This window comes from Anser cygnoides, chromosome 31 (genome assembly GCF_040182565.1).
Source record: "Anser cygnoides isolate HZ-2024a breed goose chromosome 31, Taihu_goose_T2T_genome, whole genome shotgun sequence".
Classification (NCBI taxonomy): domain Eukaryota; kingdom Metazoa; phylum Chordata; class Aves; order Anseriformes; family Anatidae; genus Anser; species Anser cygnoides.
Window position 1 is genome coordinate 2,209,182 of NC_089903.1, and position 13,987 is coordinate 2,223,168.

The 13,987-nt window shown below is 34.4% G+C and overlaps 1 protein-coding gene across 1 annotated transcript in view; it reads right to left on the reverse strand.

Annotated features, from left to right (window-relative positions):
* LOC136787811 (adhesion G-protein coupled receptor V1-like) overlaps positions 1-13,987 on the reverse strand; it is an 84,506-nt gene that overhangs the window by 68,235 nt on the left and 2,284 nt on the right. Inside the window, 7 exon segments of the mRNA XM_066985140.1 lie at positions 1,550-1,773; positions 2,254-2,430; positions 5,535-5,864; positions 6,663-6,933; positions 8,138-8,703; positions 11,592-11,705; positions 13,120-13,224. Coding sequence (XP_066841241.1) covers positions 1,550-1,773; positions 2,254-2,430; positions 5,535-5,864; positions 6,663-6,933; positions 8,138-8,703; positions 11,592-11,705; positions 13,120-13,224 — 1,787 coding nt within the window.

Below are 13,987 nucleotides of genomic sequence, written 5' to 3' on the forward strand. Positions count from 1 at the left end.
GCCAGTTCAATCCCTGTTGCAGCCACCATTTTCAAGGTATAGCCTACAGTTGTAACTCAGGATAAATGGCAGAAAACTGTACTTTCACACACGTGAATCAAAAAAGTTACCCTTTCATGCTGCTTACTTCTATCTACTTACTTGTTTACCTCAATACCACTCTGCATTCTTGGCCACCTTACACTCAAAACTTGAACCATCATTTCTAATCCTAGTTTCCCCCTTTGTGCCAGAGACTCTAAAAAAATTCCTTGAGACAAACCAGTTTCTCCCACAGAAAGAAAGCGGAGAACTGCTTGCAATAGTCTCTGTTTTTATTCTGAAAAGGATTGCCTTTTTAATGTAATGAGTAGCCAAGGTAGAATAAAATAACTAGTTCTGAACTACATGCATTAACCAGCCACCTTTTAATCAAGCAAGCCAATCCCGCAAAGGAATAACATCTTCCCTGTGTGCCATAAAGATGTTCGAAAACCATGTTTTCTGAAATGGGATCTTCTAGTGATCAACAACAGCGTGAGGAGCTTCTTGCCTATTGTTTGCTAATGTGGAATCACTGTGGATATCTGTTGTGGATATCTAAGAGCTAGCCTACGCTTCCTGTACAGAATAAAAATACTTCTTCTGCATAAGGTAAGGACTATGTAAGTAGTAGATGTTCAGTGTGGAAGCTGGTGCTGGCAGACCACTGTAGTATGTTTTCAGTAAAAGTGGAAAATGTACCTTAGACAAATAGGAGGTAATACAAGAGCACGTGTGGTGGTATTTCTGTATTTACTTATGTAACTGAGCTGTGGGAAGCAGGACAGACGATATAGCCAAGACACTCTTGTTAGTAACTCAAAGAGGGAAAAGACTCCTGATTATAAACTAATTTAAGTTTTCTGAACAGTGTTCACATGCAGATAATAGTATCACCTGAGGGCCCTTACAGCCTGTTATCCTAAAATCCTCCACTAGATGAGAAGGGAGACCAGAACACTGTGCTTCAGAAACCCCACTGCATTCTCATTAGCAGAAGACTGCAATAATAGTCACACTGGGATATTCTGGGGGCTATGAGCTGACAGAAGTATCTAATTATCAAGGAATATTGAACATGCAGATCAAACAAATAAACTGCAAGTCTAATTCTACAGTGACACCCAAGTTATAAATGTTTTTTCTGACAGAAAAAGTTCTGCATTGCTTTTTAGTTCTCACTTTAGTTTTTCCCATTATCTTACTAAATATTATTTTTCCGAAAAAAAAAAAGTGTTAAAACCAAGAGCTATAAAAAAGATCAAAACTGAAAGAACTTTCTAAATAGCATACAGAATTTTCATGAAAATATAAACAGTTAAGTCATTAGATAATAAATGCAAAATGGTTTCTTACATTGATCTCCAGTCAAAGAACCCATACACAGTCTGAAACAAGGGCCCACTATTTCTTCAGACACATATCAACACAATGCAAGCAATACCATGTAATTAACACTGTGCTAATCTGTTATGCATAAATTGAGTACTGCAGCTGATACATATGAATAGAGAATAGGGTACAATACCTGTCCAAAGTTAATAACACAGTTTCGTTCATTTCAGGTACATCATCAGCTTTAATGGTGATGTTAATTGTGGTATCACTTTGTCCAGATAAGAAAACCACGGAGCCGTTAAAAGGACTTATATCATCCTGTGTTACCGCCTTTTGATTGGGACCAGAGGGTTTCAAACTCCAGAACACAGTTGCTTGACCATCAGTCCCATCTCGATGCAATGCAATGGAAACCTGTGAAACACATTAATTTGTTGTGACTTGCAAAAGTAGATGCAAAACCGATTACTCCCTTGCAAATTACTATTTGAATAAATAATAATAAAAACAAAAGTTTGGCCAGTTCTAATTTGAGAATGGGAAATGATCTATCTTATTCAGGATTTGTCTCAGTCCTACTTTACAGGACTATGCTCGCAATTGGTGAGAGAGACTAACTGCAGTATCTTTTGCTCTGTGTGAGCATCAAGGGCTAACTGGTTTTAGATACTTACACAGAAAGCAAAGACCAATCTCAGTTCTCTGGAAATCAGTAACAGATTATTTCAGAGCATTTTTTTTTTTTTTTAAAGAAGAGAATATTTAGGATAAGACAGAACTTACAGGAAGGCTTTTCCTCACATTAATTGTCAAATGCTACACTGAATACAGCAAACTCCACCTTCTCCAAATAAGTTTTCCATAGCAAAAGACAATATAAAAAGGCTTACTTACCAGCGTAGCAGGGGAATCTTCTGGTTCAGAAAGAATAATCGGTAGATTGCTAATAAAGCCTATTTCTCCATTTGCAATATCTGGAGTAATCCTCAAAGAAATATTTCGAATTTCGCCTAATCTAGGACTCACAGATGGGACTAGAGGAATTCTATTCACCAGTTCAACTCCTTCCAGCTGTAGGAAAAAGTAAAAGAAAAGTGAGAAATAAGAAGCCTCAGCACCAAGTCAGAACAGTTCTGACATTTCAGAGTAATTTTCATATAAAGGAAGTATACATCTCCAGAGCAAATTCTTCCTACTGATAGCACTGCTGTTATAAAAATTTGTAAGTAGACATGTCAAAGAAATTAAGTGGATATTGTTGAGCTGTCAGCAGAATGGTACACCTCCCAGACAAATCATGTTAGTGTATGTAATTAAACACAGATCAAGCCAGAGAGAGAGACTCTGTTCCAGATCAGCTGATACATTACTAGAGCTATTAACAACAGTCATTGATGAGCAGCATAGGCAATTGTCTAACATCATTTTTTGTGTCTTGCATTGATAAAAATCTAGGGAAATCACTGAAGTCATAATAATTTACAGCCCTTGATCAAACAGCCAAATAATAATCCACTTTTCTTTCCTCTCCACAAAATTTTAAGGAATTCTCTATCTAAGAACTACCAGAGCCACATTAAGAATTTAAATTCAGTACAGTATTTCAAAACTGTATTTTACTTGTCACTGCATTTCTGATAGATTATAGATACTAAGAGGAAATAGATTTTTTTTCATCCTTTTCTTTAAAAGGGAAGCATCACTCGCTAAGCCCAGCACCAGTAGTGACACACCAAGGAAAGCAGAACTTGCCTGTTTAATTATTTCCTTTAAATATTATTTATTCCATGTGATTCTGTCTACATGCATCATTACAATAAATGTTTCCATAACAGATTTGCATATATTTCTGTGAACATTTCACTGGGGCATAAACTCCCACTGACATTTTTTCTTGGAGTTATCAGGTGTTATCATAGAGTAAAGCTTTATTTTTTGGGGATAAAATAGTGGCCTTTCTTAAATTCATATAGTAATCATGGTTCACCATTTCAAAAGATGATTTTTAAAGTCTTACAGTTCTTGAAACCAAACTCTATAAATATGTGGGCTGTATCATATTTTGTTCCACAACTGCTTGAGTAACACCCAGAAATATGCATGAACATTTATCTGATGATAGATGGAAATGTTTTACAAATACTGTATTTAGTAACTGATTCTCAACCATTCCAACTTGTTATCAAAAGTCTGAAGAACAGATGATGGCACTGTTTGTTTCTCCTCTTTTCTGAGCTTTCTCCTAGCATAGGCCCCGATTCTGCAATTAACAGGATGAAAGTGCACCATTGTGCGGTTATTAGCTCAGTAAACTTTCTGAAATACTACACAGCCAAAACAATTTGCTCTATTTAAAGTGTATGCTGTATTTGGATCCTGTATGGTACCTTTGGAATAAAGTAATAATCAATAAAGAACAGAGATTTTACTCTTTCTGCAATGTTTCCTTTAGTACCTTTTAAAGGAAACCAGTACAAAGAGAAAAAAATATATAGTTATTTGAACAATAACAATTAGTTTATGAGCTTAATTTTCAGAGTTAATCTTCCTAGCTATACCAAAAACCGCATCTCTGATTACAGCACGTTATTTAATTGAAGGTGTCACTAAGGAATATATCTCACATTAACATTATCTCCTGTACCTTTATTCATCCTACAGTTTCATTTGCTTCTCTGCTGATTCCTGAGTCAATTCTTTATTTTGCCTAAGTACAACTCATTCTAAACATGTTCACTGAGATTATCATTTATTCACGATGCAGAAGGATTGTCACAGTGATAAATAGTGGTGTTTTCCTTCTCTATGAGTTTCTAAATTAATTATTTGAGCTGGAAAGCTCCTCTGATTTAATTTCTTCAAACAAAGATTTTATTTATAGTTCATGGAGAAAGTACAGAAAAAAAAAAAAACAGATTGGAATCTACAGTTTGAAAATCCAGGCAAAGTGCTTGGAATGACTGAACATTCTGAAATATTTATCAGATGTGTGTCTTGACTACAGTCAAAGGACAAAAAAAAAAAAAAAAAAAAAAAAAACATTGAATACATGGAATTAGACATTTAAGAATTTTGTGGATCTCTCAAACCTCTTGCAATCATAAAACATACTAACGTGTTCTAGTATTTCAGAAGGCAATTCCTAACCTAACTGTGAATGCCATAAATAAATAAATAAATAAAATTGCATATTAGATAAACAATATAATTCTGGCAAAACTTTTTGTTCTCATTATTCCTCCTGTAAGAGAATGTAGGGAGAAGGATGTGGAGGGAGGAAATCTTTCAAAGGTCTTAGAAGTGATTACAACGTCTTTGGTAGACTATAAGGAAAATATAAAACCTGGCAAATTTGAAATTCATGGATATAACATCAACACCTTCAACGATGATAAAAGTTATCTTTTACAAATTGAGATAGAAAAAAAAAAGGAAAGAAAAAAGTGAAGAAAACTATACAGGGAAAAAAAAAAGTAAGTTCTCCTAACAAATTTATATATAAATGCAATATAATATACATATAATATATAATGTATATTTGACCCTTTTTAATTTAGAATAGTTCAGCTGGAAGAGCAAAGATCACAGTATCACAGAATTGTAGGGGTTGGAAGGGACCTGGTCAGGCTGGAGAGTTGGGCAGGAAGAAACCAGATGAGGTTTAACAAGAGCAAGTGTAGAGTCCTGCATTTGGGAAGGAACAACCGCAAGTATCAGTACAGGCTGGGGGATGACCTGCTGGAGAAGGACCTGTATCAAGCCCAAGATACATTTACTTGCATGTCATTTCTGAAATTTTTCCTGCTTCAGTAATTTAATTTTAAGAACCTTATTTTTTTCACGTTCCAAGTCAGAGGCCAAGCAGAAACATGCTTCAAGGGGCAAGCAACAGACAACGCTGATCTCATTTTGATAAATTCCATGATTAGTACCTGAATCCTCTTTAGTTTTAAAATTTGTTTAATTACTAATGATTAGGGATAGAAAACTTTATAGCATAGTTATGAAAGATGTCTTTTTAAATAAGAAAATCTTTGCTTCAGAGCTAAGCACTTTTTTTTTTTTACAGGAATGGTCATTTAAATTACAGTCAAGGGGAAGGATCAATTATTGAATCATATTCCTCATATTAAATAAGCTAAAAAACAAAAACAAAAACAAAACAGCTGAGATACCTGTATGAGGAAATGAGCACCATTTTGAAGAAATGCATCTTTTCTTATTGGTATACTCAAAGTATGATGTGTTTTTCCTTCTGGAAACAGGAGGATGCTGTTTCTAGACATATTTAGAATGCCATCTTTTGCTCTCTCAGGATCCAGAGCTCCAGCTGGAATATACAGTGCAGTATAAACTAACTGCACATTTCCAACTGTTCCTTTCTCCCTTACAAAACTCAAGGATAAAAAGCGTCCTGTTGGATTACTTTCAATCTTCTGATTCTCCAAAGGATAAAACTTTATTACGCCATAAACATCATCGCTGTCCTGAATGTAAAACAAAAGCTGCAAAACAGAAAACAGCATCACTTACTCAATGCTACAATTAATATACACCACAGTTTTCACGTTTTCATGAAAGTATGTCCTGACTGTCATCATACATTTTTATCGTTAGTGAATTGGCACTCAAGAAAGAAATCAGATTGACAGCCCCAAAGTGTTGCTTGTGCACAAGCAGCACACCACTGATAGCAGCAACTTTCCTGCTATGCCTCATCTATGTCAGAATGAGCTTTGAATAACTGATTTTTGGTTCAGCAGCCAAAGTGAATAATTTGAATATATTTCAGACTGTGAAAAAATCATTTAATTCACCAAATTCATTCCAATCATATGTTCAAAAAGCAAAGTAGGGACCTGAGTCACAGAATTGTCAGTAATGCTAATTACCCCTTATTTAAAAGTTCAGAGGTTAGTCTTAATCACTAAGCCATCCTCTTGAAGCTGTTACTCTGTGTAAAACATTCCAGTACCTACAGCAAATAAGCAAGTGAAAATAAATGCTCAACCTTCTCTTAGCAAGCAACCAATCAAGATAGCAGTTATGCAATGATATTTATGATGGGAATATTCTAAGCTAAATGCTACTGCATTAAATAGGTCTGGCCTTATAAAATATGTTAAGCCAAAGACTTTGGATGTGGCTCTTTATACTGAGAATACATCAGCTTGCTTCACTTAAACTCAAGCACAACTACTTCAATTTAGCCAATCCACCAAAACTGGTGGATCCTAATCCTAATCCTACTCCCTAATTATTATCTATCACCTCCTCAAAACAAGTTCTGAAATCAAACTTACCTCAGATGGTTCGCTGACTTCTGCGCCTCCCTGTATTGTATGAGCTAAGAGCTTCAGAAGATAGGGCTCTGCTTCTTCTGGTATGTTATCATCAATAATGGTCAGTGAAAGTGTGACCAGCATCTGTCCTTGATCAAAATGTATCTCCCCGGTCTCTGGAACAAGGTCTGCAGTCACAGGTGACAGATCACTGCTATTTCGAGTTATGACCCAGGTCACAGAAACATTTCCATGTGTTCCACCATTTCTTACGATCGTGATCCCTTCAAACCTGTGGTTTTGAATGAAAATAAAAATCTGTAACATGCAATTATAATTAATATCGGTTTACTTAGCTATCTGTTCCCTGGAAGATTTATACTGACTTCAGTGGAATCGATATTAACTGCTGCTACTGACATTTGAGTCAGGACTTAAAATTTGTGAAATCATACCACAGAAGTAGACTTTTCTCAGGTTGCTTATTCATGAGATAATATACATAAAGACATGAGTAATATATCTAAAGACATTAGTTAAAATTTATTTTGTTTACAGTAAGAAAGATACTGAGAAGAGGAAAGTTGGCATGTTTATATTTTTTCTCAGGAAAGATGTTAAATTTCAGAAAACTTTTTCTCAACTAAATTTCTACACTGTTTTATGGACTATATCAAAATACAATTGTCAGGCATGAGTGTTTAAATAATGATTTTATTTAAAATAAAGTGACTCAACTATTTGCCTATGCACTGAAATATAATTTATCAATATTTGTGATTATGGAAATGTCACGTTTCCTGTATCTGTGTATAAGAAAGAAAAAAAAAAAAGTGAATATTGAAGTGCTGGGCTCTACATACTAGAAATTGTTCATAAAATCATAGGTTGATACATTACCTCTTTCTCTGGGGATGAACCACCATCACTAGCTAGCAGTGGACATTTTTACTAAAACTGGCAATATTGTATAGATATTAGTTCTGCTTGTAAAGATTTGTGTGGAGATTTGTTTTTAATTTATCTGTAAAATTACATGTATTTAACTTTTTTGGAAGTCTATGGGTATTCAGTACTTCACAGAAGACACTCACCACCATTTTTTAACCAGAGACTGACTTTAAATACAGTATAGACAAAGATTTACTGGGAAAGGAAGCCTGAAATATATTTTCCACTTGTATGAATGGGTGTGTGGCCGCATCACAACTTCACTGATCCATCTTTTAGATTAAGGGTTTTTCAGTATTTTGATAATGTCATTAAATATTTACAGTTCTCATATATAGTTCATAAATATTAAAATACTTCTGCATAATTAGACATTTTCTCCCTTGAAAATTCTATATCGTTTATAATAATTACACAGTAGGTGATTTCTATATTAATTTTTCACTACTGATTTTATAATTACTGTCAGTGAAATCCTAAGGATGCTTTACAGTGCCAAACAAATCCCTTAACATGACGAGATACTGTTTGAAGATCTGTAGTACCTTGAAATTTGGTCTTCATCAATGATAACAGTTTGAGTAAACAGGATACTGTTGATTGAAAGCACTCCATAGGGTTTATCATTTGGTTGGATGGTGACGTGAACAACAGATGGATTAACCAAAACAGCATCTCCCTGTAACGTGTCCTTAAGGAGCATAATTTGGAAGGTCTCAGCAATTTCTGGTATGGCATCATCAAGGATCTTGAATTTCATATATACTTCATGAACTAGAGGTGTGAAGACAATAGTTGTATTTGGCTGAAGATCTAGGAAGTCTAAATTGAGCTGCGCGTGTGCTGTTGAATTCCCAGTTATGATGGTGTAACTGACGGAGACTTCACATTCATCAGGTCCAATTAATTTTCCACTGTCATCCTTACCACGAATCACTTGAATTGTGAGCATTTCGACTTCCTCAGGCACCATGTAAGTGCTCTGAGCAAATCGCACAGGGCTGTCATTTTTCTTAATATTAATCTGAACAGAATTCCTTGTGGTGTTGATTTCAGCCCCTCCCTCCACACTCCTGAGATGAACAACAAACAATTCATCATTTTCAGGTATCTGGAAAAATAATAGTAGCAACAGGGTGTAAGTCCCATTTCAAATATATGCAGAACACTTACTTAGAAATATGTTATGTATATTTAGCAATAAAGGGAAATAATACAAACATTACAACCCTTTTCACATTAAAATAAACAGGCAAAAAGAAACTCGCTTGCAACTTTGAAAATCCCTTCTCAAAATTGAATGTTTCCATTTTCTAAGACATACTTCTATGCTATGGAAATATGAAAAAGTGGGAAAAGACAAAAAAAAAAAAAGGGCAAACAAAAACTAGGCAAGAATCAGATGAAGCTCTATCTTTCCAACTAGAGAGTGTGAGGAGATCCAAACTCAACTTGTGGAAGTTGCTCTGCTTGGACACAAGTGTTCCTGACAGTTATTTAGTCTGACATCTTTATTTGCTGATGTTAACACCATTTTACATCTATGCATGCCTGAAAGAACAGAGGAACAACATATGAACACAACCTACCTTGGCCCTTTTGTTCCTATTCAACGGGAAAAAGAACAGTTCCTACTTTCAGACAGACTCACATTCCCAGCACAGCTTCAGTCACAGCTCTGAGAATGTGCTTGCTGATGCTTATCTATTAATTAGACTTTGGCATTTCTACATGTGGTTTGTTTAGAACTGCACTTTAGTTTTAGCTCTTTAGTCTCTAATAACTGATGCAGCAGACAAAAAAGAAGGGTTTATAAGCCTTGAATTGCAGAATTTAATATTTTTTACTTTATATTATTACATTTTATTCCCCAGTCTTGATAGGCTAAGTCTGTTTAACTGGAAAATATCATTATTTTATTAATACAGAGAGATTAGAAGGAAATATTTAAATATTACATAAGATCCTCACATCTCATTCTTGTTGTGGACTCTCAGAAAAAACAGTATTATTTGCTTCTGAGATAAATTCCACAACAAAATTGCTTATGTGTTACTAATGGCATTGCTTTGTTATAGGGCTGATGAATCCTTTCCATGTAGTTCTGTTTACTGAGCAAAAAAAGTTCAGAATTCCTTGTGGTCCAATATTTCTTCTCTTTTTACACATTTGTTAATTGGCCACCCTTAGATCCTGTTTCAGGGCACAAAGGGTATGCACGCCGCTGTCTTTGTAGCTGAGGCCAATTTTGTCCCTTGTTTGACTTGTGGCACTTAAACTTGCATAATATTATTGACTGATGCAGGTTGTTTGTTTTTTTTTCCAGCGTGAGATTTGCAAGCTCTCTGTCACCTCTCTCCTACACTACTATTTCCTATTTTATCTTATTAAAATTGATGTTAACTTACGCTTGTTTTAGTTCACTAGTTCATATACTGTCTTGCAGTACAAAAATACGCATTTGACAGTCAGAACGTACATGCCATTTTAGTTGCAGATAAAATCTTAGTATCCTACATAAATAAGGCATTGTGGAGCTTTCAATTACATCATGATTGACCAATAAATACATGAGTCAAACTTCGAATATAATAGTATAAATGATTTCCAGTGCTGCCTTGCCTCTTTAATTTTCTCTTAAAGTTGCAATTATACTTAAAAAGGAAACCTGCACAGGAAAAGTACTATAAATGCAGAGCTGTGGAAATCAGAACTGCAGTCCCCTACCTTCTGTAAGGCTGCACAATTCAGAAAAATACTTGTTTCATTGGTTTCCCTAACTCAGATCCTAAAAGCTCAAATTAAGTTCTGACAGTAGTGTTACTGGATTCTTGTGAACTCTATCATCATCATCATCAATAAAGGTTTTTGTGCAAAATTCATCTTTCACATACACTTGTGAAAGACTTTCAAAGAGTGGAAAGACGTTGACTAGACACACCAAATACAGATCAAACTTTTAGAAACAGAAGTTTGAGAGCATTTCTCAGAATAAAAATAAATAAAATCACATCCTCCCAAGAGAAAAGACCCTAATAATTTATTTCTGTGTGTAAGTCACTGAAATATTACATTGAATTGGAAAGAGATGTTTCTACACTTCAGCACCCCAGGTTGGCACAGCCTCTTAACACTAGAGTATCAGTAGAAATGTGGAAGGACATTTTTTATAACTAAGAGTAAAAAGGAAACAAGCTGCTTTACAGTTCTGTGCTCACTTCTGAGACACACACCTTTCACCATTATTGTTTTCTTATGAATTTCTTACTAAGTTGTTTTGTATCATATATACTTATTTTGATGTCTCAGTTTTCCCTCTTAAGCTTATTATAAAGGAAAAGAAAAACACAAAAGAAAAGTGCAGGTAAGAAAAAAGGAAAATCACAAGTTGCAAATTAGAAGAATGTTTTGTTTACTCTGAGATAAAAAGAAAGCCTCACAACCTATGAGTTATGTTGTGTTTTTTTTTTGTTTTGGTTTGGTTTTTTTGTGTGTGTGTTGTTTTTTTTTTTCAATTGGCCAATCTGAAAACAGAAAAATGTTAATTATCACCTAGTATTCATGCTTTCCACAAGACTGCATGTTTGTTTCAGGAATCTCATCTATTTTTAGGATTTTTTCAAATATGTTTCTACCCTGAAACATATTTGAAAAAAAAAAACCACAAACAAACAACGACAAAAAATATTTTTGAATCTGCCTTTTCCCTGTGAATCTTCAATGTGTAATATTCTTTCTTTAGTGACAAAGATAACATGTCTGCTCAGCCAGGATATGCACATAAACTAAAACTATTCACTGATGAGAATTAAAGAGGGAGCTTGGAAAGAGTAAAAATAATAGACCAGAGAGCCAAAATTTAACATCACTTCATCAAATAGAACTGCTTTTAACCTTATTTAAGCCAAGCCTTTTTGTAACTTATTACTCTAAGTCTTTCCAGAACTTCAGTTAACCTTCTACGTATCAAAGCCTAAGATGAAGTCAGCTTGTTCCTACCTGATCATCAAGCACTGTTAAATTATAAATCAGCTTTGATCTCCCAGGTGTGAATGTAATATTTCCCTTAGCTGGACTTAGGTCTTCTTCAGCTGGGTTTGGACCATCTTTTATCTGCAAAGAATTGATTTGTCTGATGAGAAGTCTATAAAGCAGGAATACAAATCCAGTGCAAGTACAATAACCAATATGCAGTGTGACTTGCATAACAAATGACTATCTGTTCAGCCATCTCCAACTTACAACTTACATGAACATTCAGTTGTGAAAATCTGCTCTTTTCTGGCAGACAGTGTAAGTCAGAACAACCACTCTGAAGAAATCCCGTATTTCCAGAATAAGAGGAAGAAAACTACTTCCATATAGGCCTATGGGGACTCTTTAGTATATTCTGATGCATAACTGACTCTTTCATATTACAGAAAGGATATTCATGCAAATTCAGTTTGAATCAATAGTATTTCATAATAAATTCCAAGACAAAGTAATAGTACTTACTGGTTTTGTGTCCCTTCTATCTTAACTTGTGATATTAAAGATACTAAATTTAACAGTCAAACTCAAAATACTACAAAGCCTCTTAAAGGTCATATGGGATTTTTTGGTTTTAGAACATTTTGTAAATTATTTTTCAACATACATATATAATGATGTGAGACAGACCTAAGTAATTGTCCAGAGAGTAAGATTTACTGTACCTTAAAACAAACATATTTGCAAAAAATTGCACAGAGAATCATATTCAGTACTTTAACTATTCATGCTATATTTAGTATTAATAAAATCCAGTGCAAAGCTTTTCTGGTTTTGACAGGTCTAGACTAAAGCTTTGAGGTCTAGATTAAAGCCTTACCCTATAGGACCAGGCAACTAGTACAGAAATATCTATATGAAAGATTTTATATATAATTTTAAAGTAAATAATAGAGTCTGAGCTAGATAAGAAAAAGAAAGCAATGAAGTCAGTAATTGTATCACATTCAAATCACATATGTAAATAACAGGATAAGTATTCAACATGATTAATTATTTCAAAAGCTTCATTTGCAGGGGATTCAAGATAGAGATCAAGATACAGATGATTATAGATACAGAAATTCACCAAATCCTGAGCACTCACAGTTCAAAGTTGGGATAATCATTAAAGACTCACTTGAATATTTGTATGTAAAATAAATATTTTTTAAAAAAATTAAAAAAACTTAGATAAGACACTTCTTACATACTTAATATGCATTATTTTCTAGTAATACATACTGATGTTGCCTCACGTACCTTTCTAAATGACAGAATATACTCGGTTTTCTCTAGTACCTCTTAACGTTAAACAGTCAATTAAACAGTCAGATAATTACAGTATTTTCTATATGACGGTTAATATGAATCCCTTTTATGAAACAGATCTACCTAATGTAGATGTAGGTATTTTGTCCTTCTTCCCCTTTTGCAAACACTTCAATAAATTATGATTACAGCCTCTCAGTTTAATCCAACAGACTACTGTATGAAGTCTTTTGGATAAACTCACCTCAAAAGTTATGACGACCGTCCCATAGGTTCCCCTCTCTCTAATTAGAGTGAGCGGCACAAATTCATTTCTGCCCCTGGGCTCATTCACTGTGATTAAGGCAGACTAATGAGGAAGAAAAGGAACAGACAATCAGACACAGATCAAATATCAAAGCAGAATGAAGAAACTGTTACCATAGAAATATCAAACTCCCACAGACAAGTTAATCCAATCCGCAAACCAGTCCACTGATGGCATACATTTCCTAGCAACCAATTAGTTCAGCTAATGAAAACCTTAAAAGATTTCAGATAAAAATGTATCACGTAATGCAATTTGTGTGTTTTTGTTGTTGTTGTTGTTTGTTTGTTTCTGTAAATGAACATAGTCAACATACACAAAGCACTGACATATCATCACTGGTATTTTTAGGAGCTCCTACACCCATTAAAAATAGGTTTTCACCATCATGAAGTCGTTTATTAGATAGCTAGCTATAAATGTACTCAGGACAATCATTTAGGTCACTGGTCACTTTTTTAGGCTATTGTAGGTAACAGATTTTGAAGATATCCACAAATCCCAGAAGCAGCTTGGCTTAGTACTGTGGCTCTAACATTTTCTTATGTTCTTATGTTTTTTCAGAGAAGTCCTATACAAAATTATATTGTCAGAATGCTGTCAATAAGGCATAGCTACTCGTTCTACTAATACAACCTCTGTATTATTGCAAATATCATCTGCTGGAGTAACAACAGCATCTTATCCCAGAGGGTGTTATAAAATGCATATATTATGACAATGTTCCCTCAGTAATTGGTAATTAACCCTACTGCAAGAAGCTGTGCCTGCTCTTCAGAGGAACAGGTTTATATTCAGAAGCTAC